The sequence below is a fragment of the Jaculus jaculus genome, chromosome X, assembly GCF_020740685.1.
Source record: "Jaculus jaculus isolate mJacJac1 chromosome X, mJacJac1.mat.Y.cur, whole genome shotgun sequence".
NCBI classification, from domain to species: domain Eukaryota; kingdom Metazoa; phylum Chordata; class Mammalia; order Rodentia; family Dipodidae; genus Jaculus; species Jaculus jaculus.
This window is the reverse complement of record NC_059125.1, coordinates 45,526,523-45,553,134: the sequence shown is the minus strand read 5'-3', so window position 1 is coordinate 45,553,134 and position 26,612 is coordinate 45,526,523. Positions and strand designations below refer to the sequence as shown.

Sequence of the window (26,612 nt, the reverse complement as noted above, 5' to 3'; positions counted from 1 at the left end):
TGCATACCTGACTGCAACAGTAAAGTTGGTACCGAGGAGTGGGATTGCTGCTAGACAACTGACTGCGTAGCTTTGGCCTTTTGGAGCTGATTTTCAAGAGGAATGTGGAAGGATTTGAAACCTTGGCCTAAGAGACACCTTGTAGTGCTGTAAGTACAGCTTGATGGACTATGTTTGTCAGAGTTGAAAGACCTAAATACAGTAAGAACTATGGACTGTGAGGTTTGGCTTATGAGGGTGAGAAAGACCTTTGCCTGGACTGGACTAGAAGCAGTTTGTGTGAGAGGCTTGCTGTTATGGCCATGTTCTGAGAAGTTGTGCAGGGTTATATTGCATAGAAATGTACTACTGTGAGCAGGGGAATATGGGCATAAATGAAATCTTTGGGTTGAAAGCTGCAATTATATGAGAGATTACAACCTTTGAGATTGAACCAGCTGACCTGCTCTGGAGCAACAGGAAGAATGTAGCCTCTTTTGAAGGAGCCTGAGTGATCAAGGAGTGTCCTGTTCTTCAAAGTCTGCTTTACTCCCCCCTGAATTAACAATCTGGCACCCCACCTGGTATTTTGGAGTATGAGAAATACAGGAAAGAGTGGGTCGTTGAATTTGCAACATGGGCTGGTGTTTTGGAAACAGCCATGGGCAGTGTAAAGTGGGTTTGCTGGATGCCTGCATGGAGACCTGATGGAGCCATGAGGATGGACTGTAGGTTGCAGTGGAGACCCAGTGGAGATGCCAGGACCACAAGAGGGCTGCTAAGTAGAGCTGCTGGCCCCAGATGAAGTTTTCCAGGACTGAGAGTAGCCTAGCTAGAAGGGCAGAATTGGAACTCCAGTGAATTGTCACTGGTTAGAATTACTGGACTTGGAGATTTGTCAATGACTAGAGTTGTTGGACTTAGAACTACAGAGTTTGATGTTTACCTGTTTTAATCTTGTATTGGTTCAATATATATATATTTTTTGCTGTGCCCAATGCCATCTTTTGCAGTGTTAATGTGTATTCTGTGCCATTATAGGTTTTTTTTTGGGGGGGAGGGGGGTATTTTTTGGTATTACCGCTCAGTTGAAAGGTCTTCAATTATGGGGATGTTTGAACATCATTGCGATTGATAAAAACTATAGGGACTAAGTGACTTATTTATATGTGTGATCTTCACTAGACTGGAAGTGACCGAAGGTCAGATGGTATCAGTCTTCAGTGAGTAATTATTAAACAGAATGATCATGCTAGGTATGGTGGTGTATACGAGTTACCCTAGCATTTGGGAGGCAGGGCCAGGAAGTTCATGAATTTATGGCCAGCCTGGGAGATATAGTGAGTTCAAGATCAGCATGGAATATATAGTGAGACTCTCTCTCAAAAATAAATAGATAAGTAAATAAATAAATAAGAGGAAATAATAAAGATCCCTTACTTGATGAAGTAGTTTAGGGCCTTAAAGTACAAATGGATTAATTGTATGAATTCTTGAGATTTCCTCCTCGAGTACTGTGCCTTCTAATGGCCCCATTTGTAATTTTAAGTGGGATGTTATATGTATGCATTAAAATCACTTACCCTCACAGTATATGTTCTTCCTCCAACTCTATCTCGAGCTTCTAAAACCACGACATTAATACCATATTCAGACAAGAGCTTGGCAGCAGCCAATCCTAAAAGAGAAGAAACCTTAATAACAAAGTTCCAGGCATCCCAGATTTTACCACATCTCCTCATGTAATGAATACAGGGTATTACATACAATCTATTGATTTGCTTTCTTTCTAAGAAATTCTGACCATACTAATTAAGACACCAATATTACTATCTGTCGTAAAAGATGTCAAAATGATTGATGTGGTGGTTTGAATAGAATAGATGGCCCCCAATATATTCAGTTCTTTATTGTTTGTAGTTTGCATCTACTGGCCACCTGCTGGAGGCAATGTCACTGGGTGATCTTAAGGTGGGGTGGTGGGTTTCTGATTTCAATCTAAAGATATGCAAAGTGTGCCTAGCTGGAGTTCCTAAAATGTGCTGTGGCTTTTGACCTTTTAGGCTTGTGCTTCTCTCTGTCTGCTTGGGCCTGTGAAGGCAGGCCAGCTTCTTCTGCCTTTATGGAACTTCCCCTGGATCTGTAAGCTTCAATAAATCCCTTCCTCCATAACTGTGCCTGGTCTGAAAGTTTATCTCAGTGAACCTGAAGCTGTCTGTTACAATTGGTATAGTTATCTTGTATTTCAGGTTGGTTGTTAGGCAAAGACTTGAATTTTTCGTGTGTATTTATTTACGGGTACTAGTCAAATCATATTTAGAGAACCTTCTGAGTACCTGTTCCCTGTTCCAGAAATCCTGACTGCATAAACAGGAATGTGGCTCTGTGGTACAGCATTTCCCTACCATGCTCCAAACCCCAAGTTTCATTCCCAGCACTTCAAACACAATGCTGGTTATACAAATAAAAGATGTTTTCCTAAAAAATTTCCCTCCATACACCAGCCCTCAGATATCTAGACTTTCCTTAACTTAAAAAATCCTGTCAACATCTTCTATGACTTATATCTAGATTACATGCTTCCTACATCATGTTTCCTCTACTATATTCCAAGATTCTAAATGTTAGTAGCCATCTGCTTCATTTTCAGCTACATAGTGAGTTTGAGACCAGCTGACTACAGGAGACCCTTTCTTAAAAACAAGTGAAATTAAAATTGGGTCTGTATTCATCATGTACTAACTTTTGTACATAATTCTATAAACTGTATGATAACTCTTTACACATCACTTATATTAGTTACTATAAGTAATCTAGATATGATGTAAAGGATATGGGTGGACTATATAGGGTCTATGCAAATACTAGATACCATTTTATACAAGAAACCTGATCAGATTTTGGTATATTGTAACTCTTCCTTCTTTCATTTTCTGAGATTTAATGGCTACATGAAACTTAAGAGTAGGAAACTGGTCACATACTACCATACTCTGTAAGATAAGCACATGATGATAGAGACATGGTAGTGAATTATACATAACCAGGGATAGGAAGCACTTCTTTGGCAGTATTTGAATTTCCATTGTGTATACATATTCCCATTTCAAACCACAATGTGACTTTTAGGTCAACAAGTATTATAGTATTCACTGGGTTTAGGCATTGCTGTGCCATGTTAGAAAGGAGCATATCATAGGGCTATACTCTTTGGTGTTTTAGTGTCAAAAGTCTGTGGTTCTCCTACCTGTTTTTGAGGGAAGCACTCTAATTGGGCATTGTTAAAAATCTGCCTAAGGAGAGAACCACCCCATCATACCTCAAAAGGGACCCAGCCAGAACTAAGAATAACTGGTGGAACAAGCAAGGGTGCTGTTTTCTTGGTGAACCTGGTACCAGCACAAGGGTGAAGGAGCTTGACACTGAGAACAATCAACTCCTACCAAATCAGATATCCAGAGACACAGAGGCCCCCAACACCTCATCACTGAAGCAGACCAAAAACTAACCCAATATAGCTCAGGGAAATTTTGCAAAAGAGGGGGCCAAAAGAATGTCAGAGCCACACAGTGGGTCATGATACGCAGAGACATTTCTCCTACCCATAACTGTGGGTTAACTCTACAATGCATGACCCACATACCTCAACAAGGAGGGGCCAGGGGGAGGGGTTAGGACATGGATGAGCCTAACAATGGTACCAACTTGACTGTATTCACTGAGTACAAAATTAGTTAATAAGAATAAACAAATAAAATAAAATAAATCTGCCATCCCATACAGTCAGAGCTCCTCGTCTTCCAAACCACAGTAAACTAACCTCATCAAAAGGAAAAGAGTCTAGGACTCCCAAGTGTATTGTGGTTTTCTTTTTTTAATTTTTTTTTGTTCATTTTTATTTATTTATTTTTGAGAGTAACAGAGAAAGAAGCAGATAGGGAGAGAGAGAGAATGGGCACGCCAGGGCTTCCAGCCACTGCAAATGAACTCCAGACACATGCGCCCCCTTGTGCATCTGACTAACGTGGGTCCTGGGGAATCAAGCCTTGAATCGGGTCCTTAGGCTTCACAGGCAAGAGCTTAACCACTAAGCCATCTCTCCAGCCCATATTGTGGTTTTCTGAGAGAGAAGTGATAGTAGAGAGCCTAAAGAAGCTACAACTAATGTCAATAAGGGGGTTTGATAACATTCAAATTAAAAAATACTTGAGACAAGGAAAATAGTGGTTCATGGTGCAGGCAAATACTTAGTCTTGTAGCATTTTAAGTCAGGATACTAAGCTTAAGCAATCCAATTTCTCTCATTTCAACTTTACAGAAACCAAAATAAAATAGGCTGATGGATTTATCAGAGGTTTCTTTTCCTTTTTTCTTTCTTTTCTTTTTTCCTTTTCAAAAATGTGCAAGCATCTGGAGTACATTGGCACTAACAGGAGACCTTGGTGCTTGATCTTCAGCTTTCTTGGCCTATCTCCCTCAAATAAATATTTTTTAAAAAAACCAGCAAATCTGTTAAAAGCATACCTATTTTGACAGTCCAAGAAATGCCAGCCCTGGTTTTATATCAGGAGAGTCTGGGTGAAAGGTTGTATGCAGCTAGAAGTGGTGTTACCATGACAACCTCAAACCACTTGCAGATTCTAAAGCCACTGCTCTTGGAAGCTGGGTTCTCATAGATTCTGCAGTGCTTCCAACATCCTATAATGGCTACTGTCACCACAGAAACCATATAAATGAAGTACTTGACATACCATACCTTGGGAGTCACTTAGGTCTGTGATGAATACTGGAAAACCTTCCTTTGCTCCTTAAGGTATCTTAGGCATTTGTCACAAAGGTCCATTTGCTTAACGTTATTTCATATTTTTCATTACTGGGATCAAACCTAGGGCTTTGATTAACTAGGCAGATAATGTACCACTGACCTATATCCCTAACCCTGTTTGTATCTTATTTTGAGACAGAATCTCACTAGAGTGGCCTTCAACATTGTGGCCCTCCTGCTTAAGTCTCCCAAGTATTTATGGTTATAGGCTTTTGACACCAAGCCTGGCTTACCTTACTCATTTATGCACACTCATTTTAATCAATCAGAGGAAAAGAAAAAAAATTATCCTTTTGACTAAGGCCACCCTTATCAGTTCGTGTGTGCTGATTTTCCTTCTGTAGTACATGACCAGGTACCTCCATTTCTTCCTTAAAACAAACCATGAAGTATAGCACATTCTTCATGAAAAATGTCCAATGGCCCCACTGTTTGTGTATATAAACAATAAAGAATACAGTCATGTATCATGCCCTGCCCCTATTACTCTGATTTCTCTCCTTGGCAAACAATACTACTTCACACTACACTACACTACACACACACACACACACACACAGAGACATATTTTCTGTATATTGAATTAAGCCCCCATGAAAGTAGGATCTTTGCTCATTATATCTCTATTATTAGTGAACAAGTAGGGTCTTTGCTCATTATGTCTCTATTATTAGTGAACAGATGCATACTTGAATTCAAAAATCCTCACAAATTGAAAAGCTATGACTTCCAACTAAAGTTTTTTATTTATTTATTTATTTAATTTATGTATTTATTTATTTATTTATTGGTTTTTGAGGTAGGGTTTTTCTCTAGCCCAAGCTGGCCTGGAATTCACCATGTAAACTCAGGCTGGTCTTGAACTCATAGTGATCCTCCTACCTCTGCCTCCTGAATGCTGTGATTAAAGGTGGGTGCCACCATGCCCAAGAATTTTGTTTTTGAATGCCATAGTGAATTGGTCAAACCAAGTATTCCTGGAGCAGGCAATTAGTTGATCCTGTTCATACAGTCTTCTTTTTTTCCCTTAGTATCTTTGAAGGGCTGGTTCCAAGATATTCCATGGATATCAAAATCTGGGGATGCTCATGCTCAAGTTCCTTATAGAAATTAATGCATAAGCACATAGCCTATTTATGCTTTTAATAATCTCTATAATACCAAATGCAATGTAAATGCTATATAAGCATTGCTCTTTTATATTGTTTAGGGAATAATAAAAAAATATGCACCTGCTCAGTACAGATGGATTTTTTTTCCTCAAATGTTTTCTAAGGCTAGTGGAATTTGCAGATGCAATCCCCATGAATTGGAAGGTCAGGTGCACTATATGTAAGAGTTCTTACTATAGAGCTCAGATGCTTTGGCATCACACCTTGCTAGTCACTGATCACCTTTGGAAGGTATCTTCAGGCTATGTTTATATAATGTAAAAGAGATAATAATGGTCTCTCTTAGTGGAATAGGTTAGAATTAAATAAGTTAACATAATTACTCAGCTAAGTGACTGGTAGATACATGGTAAAATGTCCCATTATTGTGAGCTGCCATTATTACCATTATACTTAAGGTTATTAATGACTTTTTTCCAAGACTAGAATTTTTGCTTCAGTCCTTAAGCCCATTTATACTAAACTAGGCAATGTTTATTACCTAATGTAACATCAATTTTTATCTTTTTTTTCCCTTTTTTTGGTTTATTCTTTTTTACCCAACTCAGGTGCTTTCTTTTTTTTTTAATTTTTTTTTTTTTTTAATTTGAGAGCGACAGACACAGAGAGAAAGACAGATAGAGGGAGAGAGAGAGAATGGGCACGCCAGGGCTTCCAGCCTCTGCAAACAAACTCCAGACGCGTGCGCCCCCTTGTGCATCTGGCTAACACGGGGCCTGGGGAACAGAGCCTCGAACCAGGGTCCTTAGGCTTCACAGGCAAGCGCTTAACCGCTACGCCATCTCTCCAGCCCTCAGGTGCTTTCTTGCATAATACATTTCTAGACCGGAATCCATTAACTCAGTGTTCTGTGGACAAGTACATCTTTGGGATATACACAGAATTTCTCCAGGTTTATCAGTAAGATAGACACATAACTGAGTTCATTGAACACTAGAATAATGAATTATATGGTTCTAATGGACATACTTATACCAGCTTATTAGGAGTGATTTGGAAAGGCTTACAAAAATTTTGGTGTAACTAATTTGACATTCTGTTCAATGATAAAATTATAGTAGCATTCAAAGTCAGAAATGAAGTACTAATGATCACCACTGCCAATTTTAAAATTGCATGGTAAGTATTAGCCAAATGCCTATTTTAAACTTTCACAAGTATCATAAGCCTGGTTAAATTAATACCTTCATCCATTCAACCAAAAAATAATATTGTGCTCCTAATAGGGCTCAAGCACTATGCTATTCTAGGTGTGATAAAGGTAAATATAAGCAAGTCCTCATAAAACTTACATGCTCCTGGGAAGATGGATAGACATATCAAGAAATAGACATTTAGCATTATAAAATGTTAAGAATGCACTGTAAAAACTTTTCCAAGATGACATTAAATGAGAGACCACAATGTAATAAGTAAGTGGCCATGCAAGAAGCTGGGAACCAAGCTGGTGTTTTCATTAAGCAATAAGTCTTATTGTAGTCAAAGGGCAAAAAGTCAAGGGAAAATGAGATCAGACAAGTTTCCAAGGAAGATAAAAAGACACATAGTATCTTGTAGCCTACGGATAAGCATGTGGTTTTGGTATAAGCATGATGAACATGCCACTGGAGGAGAATAAATCATCCTATTTAAACTTTTTAGAAGATAATCATAGTTAGGGTAAAGCACACAGGCTTAAAAGAAAAAAAGAGGAAGAAAGCATGGAGACTAATTAAAAGATCTCTGGCCAAGATACTATGGTGGCTTGGATAAGTACATCAGACCACATAGCTTGAATTAAGGTGGATGTGGTTGCAGTGAAGGGAAATGGTCAGATTGAGAATATGTTTTGAGGCTAAGCCAACAGGACTTATCATACAGTGATGTAAGTTAAAAAGAAAGGAGATAAGAAGGGCTCCAAGATTTTTGACATGAGCAACTGAGTAAATGATGATATCACTTACTTATAAGTAAATTAAGAGGAAATAACACCTATACTGCTTTACAAGCTTGGTTTGAAGTGCATTAAGATAATACCTGTGTGTTATAAACAACGAAGCCAGTACTGCCAAAATTAATGAGATGATCACATAGGGTCAAACAGTGGGAGCTCAGGCTGACCTCAAACTTGAGACTCCTGCTGCCTCAGCCCCCTGAGTTCTGTGATTACAGGCCTATACAAGCATTCCACCTTGCTACAGACTTCTTGATTACACAAATGTGTTATACATCTTTGCTTCTGTAACACATTGCAGGTACCCAAATGCTTGCTACAAAAGGTAAAGTCTGATATACAAAAAAGAAAATCACACTTACGTGGATGGGCAGCAGGTTAATTTTAATGATACTTTGATTTTTAATTTTAATTTTAATCTCTCTGTTTCTCTATCTTTGTGTGTGCATGTGCATGGGTACATGCCATGGCACACGTGCAGTGAGTTCAGAGGACACCTTCAATGATGCTTTGCTTCACTTCAAGACAAAGTCTCTTGCCACTTTACATCTAGTTTTATGTGGGCACTAGGGGATTGAACACAGGATAGCAGGATTTGCAAGTAAATGCCTTTAACTGCTGAGCTATTTCCTAACCTATTTTCTGATTTTAAACCTGGCATTATGCTTGCTGGCAGAAGACAAGAGAATATCAATGTGCACATAAACTTAGTCTTGATACATACAAGCATTCCTGCCTGTCTATCTCCTCTACCTACATATATTTTTAATCTACCTATATCTACCTCTATTTTATTTTTTTTTTTCTTTCAGAGGAGTCATGCTCTACTTTTGAAAAGGCTAACACTTATGATCCTGTCAACTTCAATAAGCTAAAAAAGCTAGAGCTATCCCAAGTGACAAAATAAAGCTAACAATTAACTTCAATTTACCCTGAATTCAACAGACTGGTTGTCTAGACAGTCTCAATTTATTTGATTATTGCTAAGCTTTCATCTTCACATTAGATAAACAAATCTCACCTAAGTTAGGGAATGCAATTAACTCTTAATTCCTAATTTGCCCAGTTCTTTCATAGAAACTTGAAGTTCAATGCAGGTATTCCACACAGCCATTCTCAGATTCTTTGTACTAGGACAGGCTATAATTTAAAGCCATAGTTCCCAAAATGTTTTATGGAACACTAGTCATCATGAAAGATATTCCAAGGAAATGTATCAATGCTCATGGAAATTGGAACAGCTTATATTGTTTTTTGCTATTAGGGAGAAATTTAAGAGAGCACACATAGACATGATAAGCACCTTGAGAAGTTCTTTAGCAACAAGACCTGTTGAACTCATTCTTCTTCTCCCCTCTACTATTCTTTAAAAAAAAAAAAAAAAAGACTGAAGCCGGGTATGTAACAGCACTTGGGAGGTAGAGGTAGGAGGATCACCATGAGTTCAAGGCCACCCTGAGACTACATAGTGAATTCCAGGTCAGCCTAAGCTAGAGTAAAACCCTACCTCAGAAAAACAAAAAAGGGCTGGAGGGATGGCTTAATGGTTAAGGCTTTTGCCTGCAAAGCCAAAGGACCCAGGTTCGATTCCCCAGGACCCACGTTACCCAGATGCAGAAGGTGGTGCATGCATCTGGAGTTCATTTGCAGTGGCTGGAGGACCTGGCATGCCCATTCTGTCTCTCTCACTCTTTTTCTCTGTTAAATAAATAAAAAGACTGTATGTCAAAATACATTTGATAAAACTGCTTTCATATCTTTTTAGATTGTTCAAATAGTTACAGAAAGAAGTTCCTACAGGTAGGGTTCTTGGTCAATGATATCTGAAGCATAAGGTAAGTGTGGAAATAAAGTCCTTGGGTAGCCATGACTTATACTTTACCACCTCAATATTCTCTTTATTCCTAAAAGTAATTTTTCTTAAACTTTCACAATTGTCATCACCCAAGGATGTGCATAAAGTACTATACTATTCAGTGATGTGATCTCTGCTCAACAGAATTCTTACACAAGTACATGCTTGGTCTCTTGGACTGAACAATGCTAAAGACAATAAAAAGTATACTCAAACATCAGCTCACATTAAAATTTTCACAATAATATTCTCAAAAAAAAGAAAAAGACGGAAAAACCTACAAATTTTACTCAAAGATTGCTAAATGTTGAGTCAATGAATAAATGAATGAATGCAGGCACATAAGCAAAAGATTTTAAGTCATATTTCATAGTTAACATAATCTAAAAATAACTTTATATTTTTGGTTTGTTTGAGAGAATGGGCATATCAGGACCTCTAACCACTTCAAACAAATTCCAGATGCATGTGCCACATGTGCATCCAGCCTATGTGGGTACTGGAGAGATGGAACCTGGGTCCTTAGGCTTCATGGGCAAGTGCCTTACCCACTAAGTGAACTCTCCAGCCCTGAAAATAGCTTTAAATGTCACCTTCATTGTATTTCAGAACTGATCTAACATTCATGACACTTCTATCAAACATTACTTTGTTTATGAAATATTTTCCTTGCCATTTCCTCCAGGTAGAAATAACTGCTCCCTTCTCTGCATACAGGTAAAAGCTAAGCATCCCTTAACTGAAATGCTTAGGATCAGATTTCAGATTTTGTTATACTTGTGTGTGACACACACACACATACACATACATATATATGAGATACCTTGGGGGTGTGACCAATATCTAAACATAAAATTCATCTGTTACAATATATACCTTATATGAATAACCTGAACCAGGCATGATGGCTCACACTTTTAATCCCACCACTCTTGTCACATTTGAGTTTCTACTGTCACAAGGTCAGGTGTGGAATTTTCCACTATGGCAATGTGCCTAGACTCAAAAGTTTCAGATTTTGGATCTTCAGTTTTGGAATGCTCAAAATGTGCCCAAAGCTCTTCAGGCTCACAGCTGTAATTTCTGGCATATAGAAGGGTCCTATGTCTCATACTAGTACTGGATAGACAAATATTAAACCAAAAAACACCTCTGACCAAAACTTCCATCTTCCAAGTGGGTCTTAATGTTGACTAATACTCTCTATAAGATATAATAAATACATAGTAAATCATACATGCATATCCATAGCTATATCTTTACTTCCTGTGTAAACTTCCATGTCCAGCTAGAATCTTATTACTTACTTTTACCACTTCTGTGAGTTCTCAGAATAAGTCCAAATTATAATACAGGGATAATGACACTGAAGAAGTTTTAAAAACATAGGCTATAAGAAGAAAATGTCTATGTGAAAAATATGAATTTTTTAGTGAAAAGGTCTTACCAGATTTTTAAAGGGCTATGGAGGGTTTGAGATAGGATCTTACTATAGCCAAACCTGTCCTCAAATCTGTGACAATACACCCTGTATTCCTTTCTCAGCCTTCTGTGTACTGGAATTATAGAAATAATTCCCCATGCCCAGCTTTCAAAGAGACTTACTTATCATAACTATTTAATCTCTATACATTATCCTTAATTCAGCACTTTAAAAATTAAATGTGTTTGTCTTATGAAAGTGATCATACTTAATCAGATACCCCATAGTTTTCAAATTGAACTGTCCACAAAGGAATATAATAGGAATATATTACAGTCTCATGTATAAATTACCATCAGTTAGCAATTAGGAGGCTTTAGAGCATCAAGCCTCAAAATACGTAATAAAGTTTCCTACAGAGCTACAGATGAGATATAAAGCAAAACCAGTGAGGTGGGAAACAAACAAACAAACAACAACAACAAAAAAGCCTGTCCTAGAAGTAAATATTTTAAGAATCCAAAGTCTAATTATGTTGCTAAAACTTTTGTGACACTTGATAATGCATTTACTTCTTTAAGCTTCCATTTCTGTTCCTCTGAATTTTTTTAAATTCTTTATTTATTTATTTGCAAACAGAGGGAGGAGAGAGAGACAGAAAGGCAGACTAACTGACCGACCAAGAGGAACCACTGCAAATTAACTCCAGATGCATGTACCACTTAGTATATCTGGTTACATAGGTACTAGGGACGTGAACCCAGGCCAGAAGGCTTTTTAACCAAGTGTCCTTAACTGCTAAGCCTTCTCCCCTACCCTAGTCCCTTTGAATCCTTATGGACAGCCATTCTAAGACTAGTTAATATGTAATTAATTCAACTCAGCTTATCATCTGGTTCTTAAGCTCTTATTGACATACTTATTTGTTTAATCAATCAAATATTGCTAATAAGTGGATAATTGTTTACTTTGCATAGCAACTAGAAAGGAGTTGTTAAACAAGACTTACAGAAGCCATAAGAAGTGTGAGTAAGCACCTGTGAAGACAATGATTTAAGTCACTGGAAGGAGTCAGTATGAACAATAATGCAAATCATTTCCAGAATCAAGCACATAAGCACACAGGGCTAAGTAGTCCAAAAGGGAAACCTAAAGATGCAAACCTGCAAGAAGCTAATGACCCAAATGACTGCTAAATATAAATGCACAGATAATATGATAAAATATTCGACAATAATGGGTTTTCACATTCTTTTCTCCCTATTTGGCCTTTGTGATCCATGTATTTATACTATACTTAGATTTGTTCTAAAAGCCATTGTCGCATTAACTGAGAAGTGTATAAGTTCAAATCAATTAGAATTGAACAAATGTTAAAACTGCCCATTAAATGTCACATAAATTCAAAACTTCATTTAACCATTCTAAAAATGGAATGAAAGCCAAATAAATGCAAATCCTGTATTCTTTGTCTAACAAACAAATTGGAGCAAAGAAGTACCCAACATGCACAAAATTCTCAGCCTTTCTGAATCACAAAGTATCCAATTACCTTTGTATCAATAATAAGTGTCTTTTTTTAACTAGACACTTTTCTTAATTAGTGCAAAACCACACTCTATGTGCTACTAAATTATGGGTTAAAATGCTTAAAGTGGTTCTCAAAGAAATTATTGTGATAGGTAATGTATTTCAGCAAAAGAAAGTTATGGTAGGTAGAACTCAATTTTTAGAATTTAGAATACTATTCACCTTGCTTCTTGATGTTTCTGACTCAGATGATGACAAAATACCTTTTAATGATGCTGATTTCGTAGAGTACTAAATTATGGAAAGCTAGAGCTCCTAATTCTTTGAGCAGTGCTTGGCTCATGGACAAACAATAAGGACTGAGGTCTATTGCTTAGGCATTTGGACACTGTGAACTTGTTTTCTTACGTAAGCTTGTCATTTAATTGTAAGAAAGTGTGTGGGAAAGTGTTCTATTCACTAAGGGCCATCTAGCACTATGACTAAGTTATTTTCCCTGTTCACTTGCTAATCCTTCACATTTCACAGGCACTAAACTTCACAGGCAGACATGTCATCTCAAATCCTCTCAGTAACTCCCAGAATCATAACCCTAGAGGCACAGGTGGAAACTATCTTCCTTCCAGGTCATCTCTGCCATAGGCTTTAATTAAGTACTGCTTATGTCTGGCTTACACTCTTATGTCTCCATACCAGTGCTGCTCTGGTCTCTACTGTTTAGAATGTCTTTTTTCCAGCCTCTTAGCTCTACCTGTAAAAATGTTGCTGTCCTCCTAAGGACCTAGAACTTAGGTTCATTTTCATAACACTAATACTTCTTTCATTGTATTCATGTCAGTTATATTCTTACTAGATCACTTCTTTCAAGAGGATAGAAGCTCCTCTGTAGCAGGGATGCTCCTTACTCATCTTTAAACTGCTCTACTCTAGTGATCTGCTCAGCATATGGTAAAGGTTCTAAAATGTCTGAACAAATCTAGGAGCCAGAGTTCCCAAGTTGCTTACAGGAATAGAGCATTCTCTTTCCCAGACGTGTTTGTAACTATAATCAGATAATCACACATTGTCAAGAAGATTAAAATCATAGGTTATCAGGCTAGATTGCCTTTAAAATCTCCTCTGACCCAAAGATTTTGAAAGTCCAAAGAGACCACATTGTCCTAAGGATGTATGCTTTTTACCTCTCCCTAGAGATTCATTTTAGAAACTCTCTGGTAAGAGCAATATTAAAATCTTCTCTCGAGGGTTCTGGAGAGATGGCTCAGTAATTAAAGGCCTTGCAAAGCCTGCCAATACAGGCTTGATTCCCCAGTCCCCATGTAAATCTAGATGTACAAAGTGGCATATGCATCTGGAATTTGTTTGCAGTTACTGGAGGGTCTGATGTGTATGTCCTCCCTCCTTCTTCCTCTTGCTCCTCATTCTTCTCTCTCTCTCTCTCTCTCTCTCTCTCTCTCTCTCTCTCTCTCTCTCTCTCTCTCTCTCTCTCTCTCCCTGCCTCCCCCAAATAAAAAGCATTTTTTAAATCTTTACTAGAGTTATGTGTCAGCTTATGGGTAAGAACTAACACCTAAAGTCACAGGCTATGCCCCTGCCAGACAATCAAATGGAGAAATAAGAGACCTTATCAAAGCATATCTTGTTAAGCAGATTATAAACTCTGTAAGAAGGAAAAAAAATCAATGTGAGTCAGAATGAACAAGAAAAGGATTCCCCATCCAAGCATTTCAGAATGGCTAGAATGAATGTTCAGAAACACTTCCATTGTGAAGACATGTACAGGAAAAACATGAAGTAACAAAATAAATATTGTGTAGCACTAATAAGCAGTATTACTAAACACTGCAGTTCATATTGGCAAAAAGTAGTTATTTGGCCAACAAAGTGGGATCAGATAACTGGAAGTGTGGTTTAGGAGCTTAAGAGACTTGTAATATAAGACCATTGAGAGGCTAGGGTACAGAGGAGACAGAAAGTGTTTAAAGCAAGTCAAGTGTTGGAGAATACTGCATGCAGGATAAATGTGAAGGGAGCAGCATTACTGAAAATGTGGACACAAGGTAGGTGTCATAATTAGGTAAGCTTCAAGGGTAAAGAGTCTGTTCTGGGGATGGGAAAAAGGGAATGGTAAATGACAAGACAGAAGGGAAATTAATCCCAAAAAGGTGATAAAAGGGAAAAGCTGGGAATATAGCTCAGTGGTTAAAGCATGTGCTTAGTATGTGTGATGTCCAGTATTAAAACCCCAGCACATAAAAAATGTAAGGGGCTATAGAAGATGAAAGAAAAGGATGTGGCTGGAGATGTAGCTCAGTTGACAGAGTGGTTGCTTAGCATTCACAATGCCCTGAATATAATGCCCACATATAACCAAAAACTGGGCATAGTAGTACACATGTTGTCCCAGCACATGAGAGATAGAGGAAGGAGCATCAGAAGTTCAAGAGCATCCTTGGCCACTTCAGAGTATTTGAGGCGAACCTGGGATACATGAAACCCTATCTCAAAAAGAGAAAAAAAAAAAAAAAGAGCTCAGCATGGTGGCACACAGCTTTAATCCAAGCACTTGGGAGGCAGAGGTAGGAGGATTGTTGTGAGTTCGAGGCCACCCTGAGACTACATAGCAAATTCCAGGTCAGCCTGGGCCAGAATGAGATGCTACCTCAAAAAAACAAAGGGGGGGGGAGAGAGAAAGAGAAAGAAAGAAAGAAAGGAAGGAAGGAAGGGAGGGAGGGAGGGAGGGAGGGAGGGAGGGAGGGAGGGAGGGAGGGAGGGAGGGAGGAAGGAAGGGAAGGAGAAAGAAAGGAAAAGAAAAAGAGGGCTGGAGGGATGGCTTAATGGTTAAGGCATTTGCCTGTAATACCAAAGGACCCAGGTTCAATTCCCCAGAACCCACATTAACCAGATGTACAAGGGGCACATGTGTCTGGAGTTCGTTTGCAGGGGCTGGAGGCCCTGGCATGCCCATTCTCTATGTCTCTCTCTCTCTCTCTCTCTCTCTCTCTTTCTCTCTCAAATATATAAATAAATAAATAAAAATATTTTAAAAAGAAAGGAGTGAAAGAAGTAAGGAAGAGAAACTGGACTGGAGAGTATGACAGCTTAGGTGGGAAATATCTAGGAGTAGATAAACTATGGGACATGAGTTCAGCGGCAAAAAAAAAAAAAAATCAAATTGAAGACTTGAGAGTTTTCTACAGATAAGGAAACATTGAAGACCTAGAATGAGAGAATATAAGAGTAGAAAAGGTACAGTCCACATGGAATAGGATCCATTAGTGTAATAGCAAACATGAAAAGCACTTCAAAATGGGTTATAGAAAATGGGTGAAGATGGAAGGACCACGGTGTGTTAAAGAAAACACTACACTAACAAATGAGCAGGGTTGTTTGCCCTCTCGACTATCAAAAAAGTATATAAAATTTTATTTGGTAGGTGGACAGAAAATTAATAGACATGCTATGTCTTATATTTTAATTACAAAAGGAGAATATCAAGATATTACTATTCCCTGTGCAAAGACAGTACTCATTAATGCAGATAGTAATATCATTTAGAATATATACCCTTCTGGACACTTAATAGAGGAATGACAGTAGAATGGCAAAGTGTACAAATACTAGCAAAAATTTAAGAAATATCTAAAAGCATGTAACACTGACACAGGAAGTGAGTGTGGTGGCACACACCTGTAATGTCAGCACTTGAGATGTAGAGGCAAAAGGACCAGAAATTCAAGGTCATCCTTAGCTATTAACAGAAAGTTTAAGGTCAGTCCGGGGTACACGAAATCCTGTTTCAAAAATAAAATGGAAAAGACAAAACTCTCTTTAAGGAACACTTGAAACACACCAAGGGGAGGGGGAATCTCTGGAAGACCTCTGAATTGTGATATAGAAGTAGAAGAGGAAACAGAAATAATCAATTTACACTATTCACTATAATCATATTCATTGTTCAGCAATCAACAAACATCTTGCTTCTTGAAGCCTTTCTTAGAAGGAGCAGGTTTTTGAAATCACATCCCACTTTACTGCATGCACTCAACAAGTGTTTGTCAAATGATTAAATAAATGTAAGAAAGAAGGGAAACAAGTGAAATGTTACTTTTTCTTACTATCCACCAGGATCTGCTCCAACTTACATACATATTATTGCTGGAACAGGCTAGAACTGTGAAAACAAAAGTTAATACCAATTTCTTCTCTGGTGATTAGGCTTGTTTATCCTGAGCAGGACAAGTAAAAAGCTAGCTGTATCCACAATTAACATATAAGCACACTCAGAGTCTGCTCAAAATAATCATACATTAAATGGGTACTGTGGGACCACCCTAAGTAGTTTCCCTCACCTTCTTTCTCTCTTTGTAGGTCATATAATATAATATACCTTTGAAATTATTCATACTTGTGGGGTGAAGGAACAGGCCAGCTTGGGCTTCCATCTAGAGCTGAAAGATAATATCTAAATCTTGCCAATTATGACAACATGAATGACCTCCAGGAAAAGTGAGAGAGGAAAAAACAAAACTAATGTACCTCTTATTTGGTTAGCTACCCAAGCCAGGACCACAGGAAAGGATGAAGGTAGTGGGGCTCTGAGCAAAAGGACACAACACTTCCTGATTGCCCTCAGCTTCTGCTTCAGAAAGGGATACCCTTTGGGCAATAAATGAGCTACACTTTCAAGCAAGTTCTGAAGAACAGCATGAGTAGGTTGCAATTCACTTATATCTCATTTAAAAAACACATTTTCCTAAGGAATTCTGCCTTTTTATTCAGTTACCCAATTTTGTAAGGAAACGTCCTTTAGACAAGGGCAGGACTGAACTAATTCTACTCAGTAATACAGACATCCTCATGTTGATGCTCTGTTCTGGAGAAAAAATGTTGTATCAGTGAGGCAACCCAGTCACCTCAGGAATTATTAGTGAAGGTCTTAATAAGAAAGTCATTCAGCTGCCTCCCTTTGAGGCACTAGAACCTCAGGAGAGTTATGAAAACTCCCAAACCTCAGTTGCTTGGGTTTATAAAACAGGAGCGAATTTTGTACCCACTTCACAGAACTGAGGACAGAGGATATCCACATAATGTGTTAAGTAGAACTGCATAAGAGCCAATTAAACATTTAGTATTTAGTAGTAGTAATGCAATTATTTTGCATCCCTCTTACGGTTCATACCACCAGCAAAACTTGTCCAACCTGCACTCTCACCTGGCAGGTCTAGGGTTGACCACTCGGAAAGTCTTGCACATATGAAAGAAACTCCCAAACAAAATGAGTATTAAAAGTCCGTCCACCCCTGGCCAGCCAGAGCCCCTCAAGCCACTACTATCACTATACTCACCTGAGATGCCGCCTCCAATCACAACTACGTCGAACAAGTGGCTTGCAGTGTTCAGCTTTGCTGGATTCTCCATGGTCTGGGTGACACTCTCCCCAATCGTGAGGATTGGAGTGGAGACCGCCCAGGGTGGAAAGGACCCTTGTACTGATTCTCGCTGGATGTCATGGGGCGGAGCCGGTCTTTCTACCCATACCCCGGGGGAGCCCAGCCCTGAGGGCGGAGCGGACCCTGGTCCTAAGACTAGAGGAGCACTCAGGGGCGGAGCTGATCCTTCTAGAGATACCCAAGGACAGCCAGGTGGCAATGAGGGCAGGGCAGGCCCTTGAATTCGAGGGGTGGCAAAAAATGGAGGAGGTCCCTGCATGGAACTCCGGGGGGTGAACAGTGAGGGCATTGAGTTATCCGGCGTCATAGGTCTTTGTATGGACATCCGGGAAAGGAAATAGGGTGCAGTGGGTACTGGCGTCGGTAACCAAGATGAGCCAGGCATATAGGGTGTGGCGGATTCTTCTCCTGAAACTCGGGGGTTGTTTTGGGGTGTACAAGGTACTTGGACCGACATTACAGACGGATTATTGGATACCGAAATTCCTGGTGTCAAACCCCAAGTATAGCCAGGCATTATGGTCTGAGTGGGCTCTTCTAGCGAACCACTGGGACTGTTGGCTACCGAGATAGAGGCAGACCCTGATATGGACTCCAGGGGGCTGCTAGGTATAGAAGATGACGAGACCCCTTGGATGGACATTATGGAGGAGCCCAAGGTCGGGAGTGTGCCTCCAACCGACAACCCCTGGATGCCAAAGTCGGTTGAGTTCATGCTGGAGGGTATGGTAGAGCTCAGATCACTCAGGCCTTGGGCAGTGAAGCCCTGGACCACAGATTTCATATCCGAGTCAGAGCTCCGGCCAGAAACGGCACTGTGGGAGCTTATGGAACTGGTCAGTTCCCGGCTGGACCCGTTCGAGTGGAGGGTCGAAATAGGTTGGGACAGGGTCTGCCACTGAGACTGGGTGCTTAAATCGAGCGAGCTGCTCGAGGTGCTGCCCACGAAAGAGGTCGTAACCGGGGCCTGGGTACTGGTACCCGGGGTTTCGGGGGCCCTTGCCGCCTCACGCCCCCTGCCTCCGCCGCCACTCGCCCGGCCGCCACCGCCACTACCACCGCCGCCTCCACCTCCGCCCCCACTGCCGCCGTGGCTTGAAGTAACGGCTGATCGCTTTTCGCTCATAGTTATTAAACTGGCAGGACGCTGGAGAAAGCCTCCGGCTACCCTTTACCCTCCCCAACCGACGTTCGCCTTTCGGGCCCTGCAGTTACCAGTCCGCAATCTGAAGCCCAGCCCAAGCGCCCGGCCCACTCGGAGGCGGGGAGACGAGGCACAAGCTTGGCCCAGCTCCGCCTTTCCCGCCTGAGGTAGAAGCGCGCGAAAAGTCCTTCAGCAGGCAGCGATAGGGCGATACCACTTGAAAGGGGGGTAGGTACGCCGGCGACGGTGAAAACGTGCATTCTCTCGTGATCTTCTGTGATAAAAACCTGAAACCTTAATTATCAAGCTTAAATTATAGTAGGGACGTGCTATAATTGGGTCAAAGAAGCAAAAATTTCAAGAAAACGAACCCAGTGGGCGAGGTGGTGGGCGCCTCCCTAGTTCCACTTGGTTTGATCCAACGGTGACGGAACAGAAAGCTCCCCTCACAGTCTGCGCAGCCGCGCACCCTCCCTGGGGAAACAGAGCTAAGTGTCGGATTGTATTACTGGAAACCTTACCAGCTGTTGTTCATCGTTCTGTATCATGTTGGCTTTTTCTTTTTTAAGCTGAGTTTCTTAAAACACGAAGCAAGTAGGCAGGAAAAAAATAATAACTGTCAAATATTAAGTGGGAATGAAATTTAAAAGCTAAAGTGAAGCCGAGCACGCCTTTAATCCCAGCAGAGGTAACAGTGAGTTCGAGGCCACCCTGAGACTCCATAGTGAATTCCAGGACAGCCTGGGCTAGAGTGAGACCCTACCTCGAAACACCAAAAAAAAGCTAAAGTGAAAGGATTGTTAAGGGACATATAAAAAGTGGCGGGTGTGGGCTGGAGAAATGGCTTAGCGGTTTAGTGCTTGGCTGTGAAGCCTAAGGACCCCGGTTCAAGGCTCAATTCCCCAGGACCCGCGTTAGCCAGATGCACAAGGGACACACGCGTCTGGAGTTCGTTTGCAGTGGCTGGAGTTCCTGTTGCGCCCATTCTATGTCTCTATCTGCCTCTTTCTCTCTCAAATAAATAAATAAAAATAAAAAATATATTTAAAAAAGTGGTGGGCGTGCTGGTACATGCCGGTAATCCCAGAACCAGGGAGACTGAGGCAAGAGGGTGGAGAGTTATAGACCAGCCTGGTTTACATATTGAGTTCCAAACTAAATTAGGCTACAGAGTGAGACATTATCTCAAATGATTTTTTAAAAATATATTTAGAGGGGCTAGACACATGACTTAGTGGTTAAGGTGCTGTGAGGCCTAAGGACCCAATTTCGATTCCCCAGTACCCATGTAAGCCAGATGCATGAGGTGGCAGCATGCATCTGGAGTTCATTTGCAGTGGCTAGAGGCCCTGATGTGCCCATTCTCTCCCTCTATCTGCCTCTTTCTCTCTCTCAAATAAGTAAATGAATGAAATAAAAAATTAATTAAAAAACTAGAATTTTTAAAAATATTCAATTATTTGAGAGATACAGAAATAAAGACATAGTGAGGGGGGAAGAGAAGTGTGTGTCTGTGTGTGTGTGTGTGTGTGTGTGTGTGTGTATGTGTGTTTTGGGCACACCAGTGCCTCTAGCTGCTGCAAATAAATTTCAGACTCCTGTATCACTTTGTGCATCTGGCATTATGTAAGTACTGTGTGTCGAACTCAGGCTGTCAGGCCTTGCATGCAAGTGGTTTTAGCCACTAAGCAATCTCTCCAGCCTCAGATTCTTAAAGAGAAAGGAAGGGAAGGGAGGAAGGACAGTAAGAAAGGAATGAATTTTCCCTAATCATGTACTTCCTCAAATAGGAGACAGGTAATTATTAGGGATCTTTATGAGTCAAGTTCTCAGTATGTTACCCAGACTGGCCTTAAACTCAACTTTACTCAGTCCCCTGACTTCTGGGATTACAAGCATTCACCACTATCTGGAATGTTTTATGTGTTTTTTTTTTTTCTTTTCCCCATTAAAAAATGGAGTGTGTCTGTGTTGGCCAAGCTGACCTCAAACTCACAAACTCAAGTGATCTGCTTTCTTCCTCCCTAGTAGTCTAGGTGACTGGATTACACCAGTACAGGCATCTTTAGAATTACTTACAAATAAATTCATAAGAGACTGGATCCATAAATTTTGAATGTGTGTACATGAAACATTTTTCAGACTGTTAAAAATGAAGGACTAATCTGGAATGTTTTTATGTATATTATTAAACAATGAAATCAAGCTGCGGAAATATGTATATTATACTGTTATGTGTGTGGGCGTGTGTGTGTGTGTGTGTGTGTGTGTGTGTGTGTATCATCATGTAAGAAAAAATATTTATTTTTCAAAAAGACATGAGTTTGAGGCCACCCTGAGACTAAATAGTGAATTCCAGGTCAGCCTAGTCTAGAGTGAAACCCCACCTCCAGAAATCTCAAAAAAAAGAAAAAAAGAAAAAAATATATATACATATATAAATCATAAGAAAATGGCTGAGACTGGGCTGTCAGTGGTAGAGATGGACATAAAATTTCTCTGAATATGTTTTAAAAAATGTAGCTCCAACTAGTACATTTCCATGTTTTTTTTTAATTTTTATTTATTTATTTATTTGAGAGAGACAGACACAGAGAGAAAGACAGATAGAGGGAGAGAGAGAGAATGGGCGCGCCAGGGCTTCCAGCCTCTGCAAACGAACTCCAGACGCGTGCGCCCCCTTGTGCATCTGGCTAACGTGGGACCTGGGGAACCGAGCCTCGAACCAGGGTCCTTAGGCTTCACAGGCAAGCGCTTAACCACTAAGCCATCTCTCCAGCCCCATTTCCATGGTTTTTTTTTTAAATTTTTATTTATTTATTTGAGAGCGACAGACACAGAGAGAAAGACACATAGAGGGAGAGAGAGAGAATGGGCGCGCCAGGGCTTCCAGCCTCTGCAAACGAACTCCAGACGCGTGCGCCCCCTTGTGCATCTGGCTAACGTGGGATCTGGGGAACCGAGCCTCGAACCGGGGTCCTTAGGCTTCACAGGCAAGCGCTTAAATCTCTCCAGCCCTCCATGGGTTTTTATTAAACCTTCAGACTCATAAAAACTACCTGTATTTGGTATCAATTAAAAATGACACAGAACAGACATCATCACTTGCCAGCATGGCAGTATTGAGCACTTACTGTGCATCTCTGTAGCAGATCACTGAGCAGTCCAAACATCTGGACTACAGCTATTCACTGAAGATTCCCCAGAAGTAGTATAGGTCCAAGGGAACAGGATTCACAAATGATAATTTCAAATATTAATAAAAATTCATAATCCCATTATCTTAGACCAAAATAAATGTGTTGATAAAGCATACAGAGAAATAGATTGAAAATGAGAAGCTCTTTATAGAAAAATATTGAGTACTCAGAAAATTTTTAAATTTCCTTTTGATACAAGAGCAGACAAGGAAAGAAAAGGAAAAGAAAAAATAAAGAGGAAGGGGAAAGACACAAAAGGATAAGGAACAGAAAAGAGCAAAGAAAAGGAATGGAAAACAGGGCTAGAGAGATGGCTTAGTGGTTAAGCGCTTGTCTGTGAAGCCTAAGGACCCTGGTTCGAGGCTCGGTTCCCCAGGTCCCACGTTAGCCAGATGCACAAGGGGGCGCACGCATCTGGAGTTCGTTTGCAGAGGCTGGAAACCCTGGCGCGCCCATTCTCTCTCTCTCTCCCTCTATCTGTCTTTCTCTCTGTGTCTGTCACTCTCAAATAAATAAATTTAAAAAAAAAGGAATGGAAAACAAAAACAAAGTTCAGGACCCATTATCCTAAAATATGGCTCCTTAGCATTTCACTTGGAAAACTAGCTGAAGTAGTAAGGCCACTCTTATTAACCTTCTCTTTATCTTTTCTCCTAATAGAGATCACAATAATTTAGATGCTCTCTTTGCCCAGTGTGGTAGCATATGCCTGTATTTTCAATTGTTGGGAGGTTGGTAAGAGGATCAAGAGTTGAAGGCCAGCCTGGGCTAACACAGAAAGACTCTATTGAAAAAAAGGAGAAAAGAGGACTGGAGAGATAGCTTAGCACTTAAGGGGCTTGTCTGTGAAGCCTCAGGACCTATGTTCAACTCTCCAGATCCCACATAAGCCAGATGCATAAAGATGAAGCACATCCAACATCATGTTAGTTGTGAATTTTTAAGTTTCTTTTATGTGTTTGATAAACTTCTTTTTGTGTAAGCCATTATAATTAGGAGTTTTGTCACAACAATCTGAACTTAATCTTACTGATACAGTCCTTTTAAAAATGTTTTTTTCTTTGTTTTTGTTGTTGTTGAGAAGCACCTCCTATGCAGCACATACTGTCCTTGAACTCAGGATTCTCCAGCTTCAGCCTCTTGAGTACTGGGATGTGCCACCACTCCTGGCTGATATCTTTAAAGGAATGTGGAACAATAAATATGTGTCTACTGTCGCCCTTTTCAAAGATACTCCCAACTGGTCCTATTAAGACTTATAAGCAACCTATTAAGTTCCACCTCACCAAGGATTGAGGTTGTCCGTTCCTGTCTCCCATCTCTCTGCCTTTTAGTCAAGGATGGAGATGGGGGAAGTGGAGAAGACTCACAAGTGCCCAATATAAGCTAGGTGTTGTGATTCACTCTTGGAATCCTAGCAGTCAGGGGATAGAGGCACAAGGATCACTGTGAATTTGTATTCAATCTGAATTCTAAGCCATCCTGGCCTATAGAGTGAGACCAAGCCTCAACACACACATACACATACATAAATGATAAATGCTTAGGTAAATAGATTGAAAAATAATATCCAATTTTTTGGTGCTGGGGATAGAATCATTAATGGCCTTCACTCATGCTAAGCAAGCTACTTACCACTAACAGACATGGTCATCTTTGGGGATCAAATATGACTAAAAGATGAATCACCTATAGGTTATATGTTGGTAGTGGTAGGGGAAAAGAAATCTGAACTCAAAGACAGCCCTTCATTTGGGTTCTGTTTTTTCGGCTCTCTGGTTACTGTGATTTAAAAAATATCTTCTTCCTGTTCTTTTGTTGGGTCTCCTTGAGTCTACTTTTCCATCCCTTTCCTCTTTGTCTCCATCTCATCTAAACTCTGGGAGAAGAAAATTTATCTTACACATCACTAAGAATTTTCATTCAACACATACTAGAAGTTTTTTTTTTTTAATTTTTTTTGTATATTTTTATTTGCTTTCCAGGATAAACTGCCAAGGTGAAATTGGTCCTTAGCGTGCCAGTGATAGTGAAGAGGGTGCTAGGGAAAGCTGTGAGCAATCAGACTAGCACTTTGAAGTATGCCCCATTGGGTAAAGGTATCCTACAAATGATAGCCAGTTATGGCACTGCTGAAATGGTATATATGGGGACCAAATTAAATCCTCAGAAATATATCCCAAGGACAAGAAGCATGAATGTACTTGGTTAAGTTCCTTAACAAATGACAGGTAAATTGGGCTTGGAGTAAGGCATTGGTTGTATAGTAAGTGAGATCAGGATTTCAATTGCTCCATGGTTTAAGGCCAAATTTCTAACCTCAAACCCCAAGAGCTGCTACTCCTTTAAAGAAATTCTTGTGTGTGGAGCCAGAAGGTTGGGGGAAGGAAGCGCTTTCCAAGCACATCAACATCAGTTCTTTTCCAGACTTCTGGTCAGCAAAGATATTGAATCAAGTCCTATGGGTAATTTTTCTTAATGTTGGCTCTGGCTGTCTGCATCAATAGCCCCTAGAGGGGTCATGTCTGACATTTATAAACATGTTTACTCTTCTTCACCTAAATAGACAAGAGTCAGAGAATCCTCTGAATCATGTGGCTCTAGGCAAAGTTAAGTCCAAGCTCTTGTTTAAATCATCCCTTGAACTTTCAATATTTCAAGACACAATTTGAAAAACAACAAGGAATTTTTTTTAAACCAGGCAGAGCTTCCTTTGAGCAGATAAGCAATTAAGTTCAAATCAGCTTCACTTAAGAGATTTCAGCTCCAGGCATTCCCACTGGCTGGGACCAGGAAGGCAAAGTAAAATGGTATAAAGTAAACAAACAATTATCTACACAATTTGATCAATATAGGACTTTAGGCAAACAGGACCTTCCTTAAAAGCATCCTGTTAGAAAGGACTTGAATTATAAATCAGATAAAGGCCCCCAGTTTCTTCAACCTCTTTTTGTATAAACATGGTTCCAAAGGGCCGGGGAAGGCTGATTATCCATAGTGATTTCCATCCTTCTCTGCTCTGCACTAATCCCCTTGAGATGCATGACTTGGGCACCCCTCCCTGCCTTTAAACTTCTAGTTAAAAGCCCCATGTGGTGGCACATGTCTCTGGAGGGAGAGGTAGGAGAATCGCCATAAATTCAAGGTCACCATGAGATTATATATTGAATTCTAGGTCAGCCTGAACTAGAGCAAATCCCTACCTCGAAACAACAACAACTAGCCTTCTAGTTGATTTGCAACATGGGAGTGCCCATTGGTAAGAGACTGAAGGGCAGGAAAGAAATGTTGGGGTGTTTATTCCATTACTATCATCGCACCTCTCACTAACCTGAGGTCAAGGCCATGGCCATCTCTCTCTCTCCGACTACAGCTTCCATAGCTCCAGATCTCAGCTAATATTCCTTAACACCATCCTCCTACCCAGTAAGGAAAGAAGTGGCTAGTCCTTGTATGCTTCACCATCTTTGCTGAACTTGGCTCACAATATTGCATTTAATCATTTAGAACATCTGTTCAGAAATTTTAGGGGATAAGCTGGGTGGGGCAGCTCATGCTAGTAATCTTAGCACTCCCGAGGCTGAGGTAGAAGGATAGCACTAGTTCTAGGTCAGTTTGTGCAACAGAGCTGAGATGCTTTTTCAAAACCAGTAAGCACAGACAAAAAAAATCACAGTTAATTTTTCACATGTTCCTTATCACATGATGGTGATGGTTAACTATCCACAGGACCTATGGTAGCTGATAAACAAGATGTTGCAGCTATATTCTCTTTATATGTTGGACTTTTGGATCAGGCCCTAAAAAGTTTCAAAAACAAGCTGGCCATTATTACATATGTCTGCATTCCCAGAACTCAAATGCTGAGGCAGAAGGATCAAGAGTTTGTGATAAGCCTGGCTACATAGAAAGACCCAGTCTCAATTTAATTTTTCAAAATGAAACTTGTAATACAGTTAAAAGAAAAAAAGCACACTCAATATACCATTCTAAATTTGGTGATCTAGAAAATAAAAAGTACAAAATCCTTTTCTTGGAGAGTGAAAGTTCTTTAGAACTATTTAGATGGGTTAAAATGAGTATGAGTAAGCCTTTCAT

The 26,612-nt window shown here is 40.0% G+C and overlaps 1 protein-coding gene across 1 annotated transcript in view; it reads right to left on the bottom strand.

The window, feature by feature from the left end:
* Positions 1-19,206, bottom strand: part of LOC101594411 (amine oxidase [flavin-containing] A) — a 75,631-nt gene extending 56,425 nt beyond the window's left edge. Inside the window, exons 1-2 of the mRNA XM_004665758.2 lie at positions 18,066-19,206; positions 1,563-1,657 (exon numbers count right to left, since the gene is read on the bottom strand). Coding sequence (XP_004665815.2) covers positions 1,563-1,657; positions 18,066-18,954 — 984 coding nt within the window. The 5' untranslated portion in view covers positions 18,955-19,206. The remainder of the gene's footprint in view (positions 1-1,562; positions 1,658-18,065) is intronic.
* Positions 19,207-26,612: the final 7,406 nt, after the last annotated feature.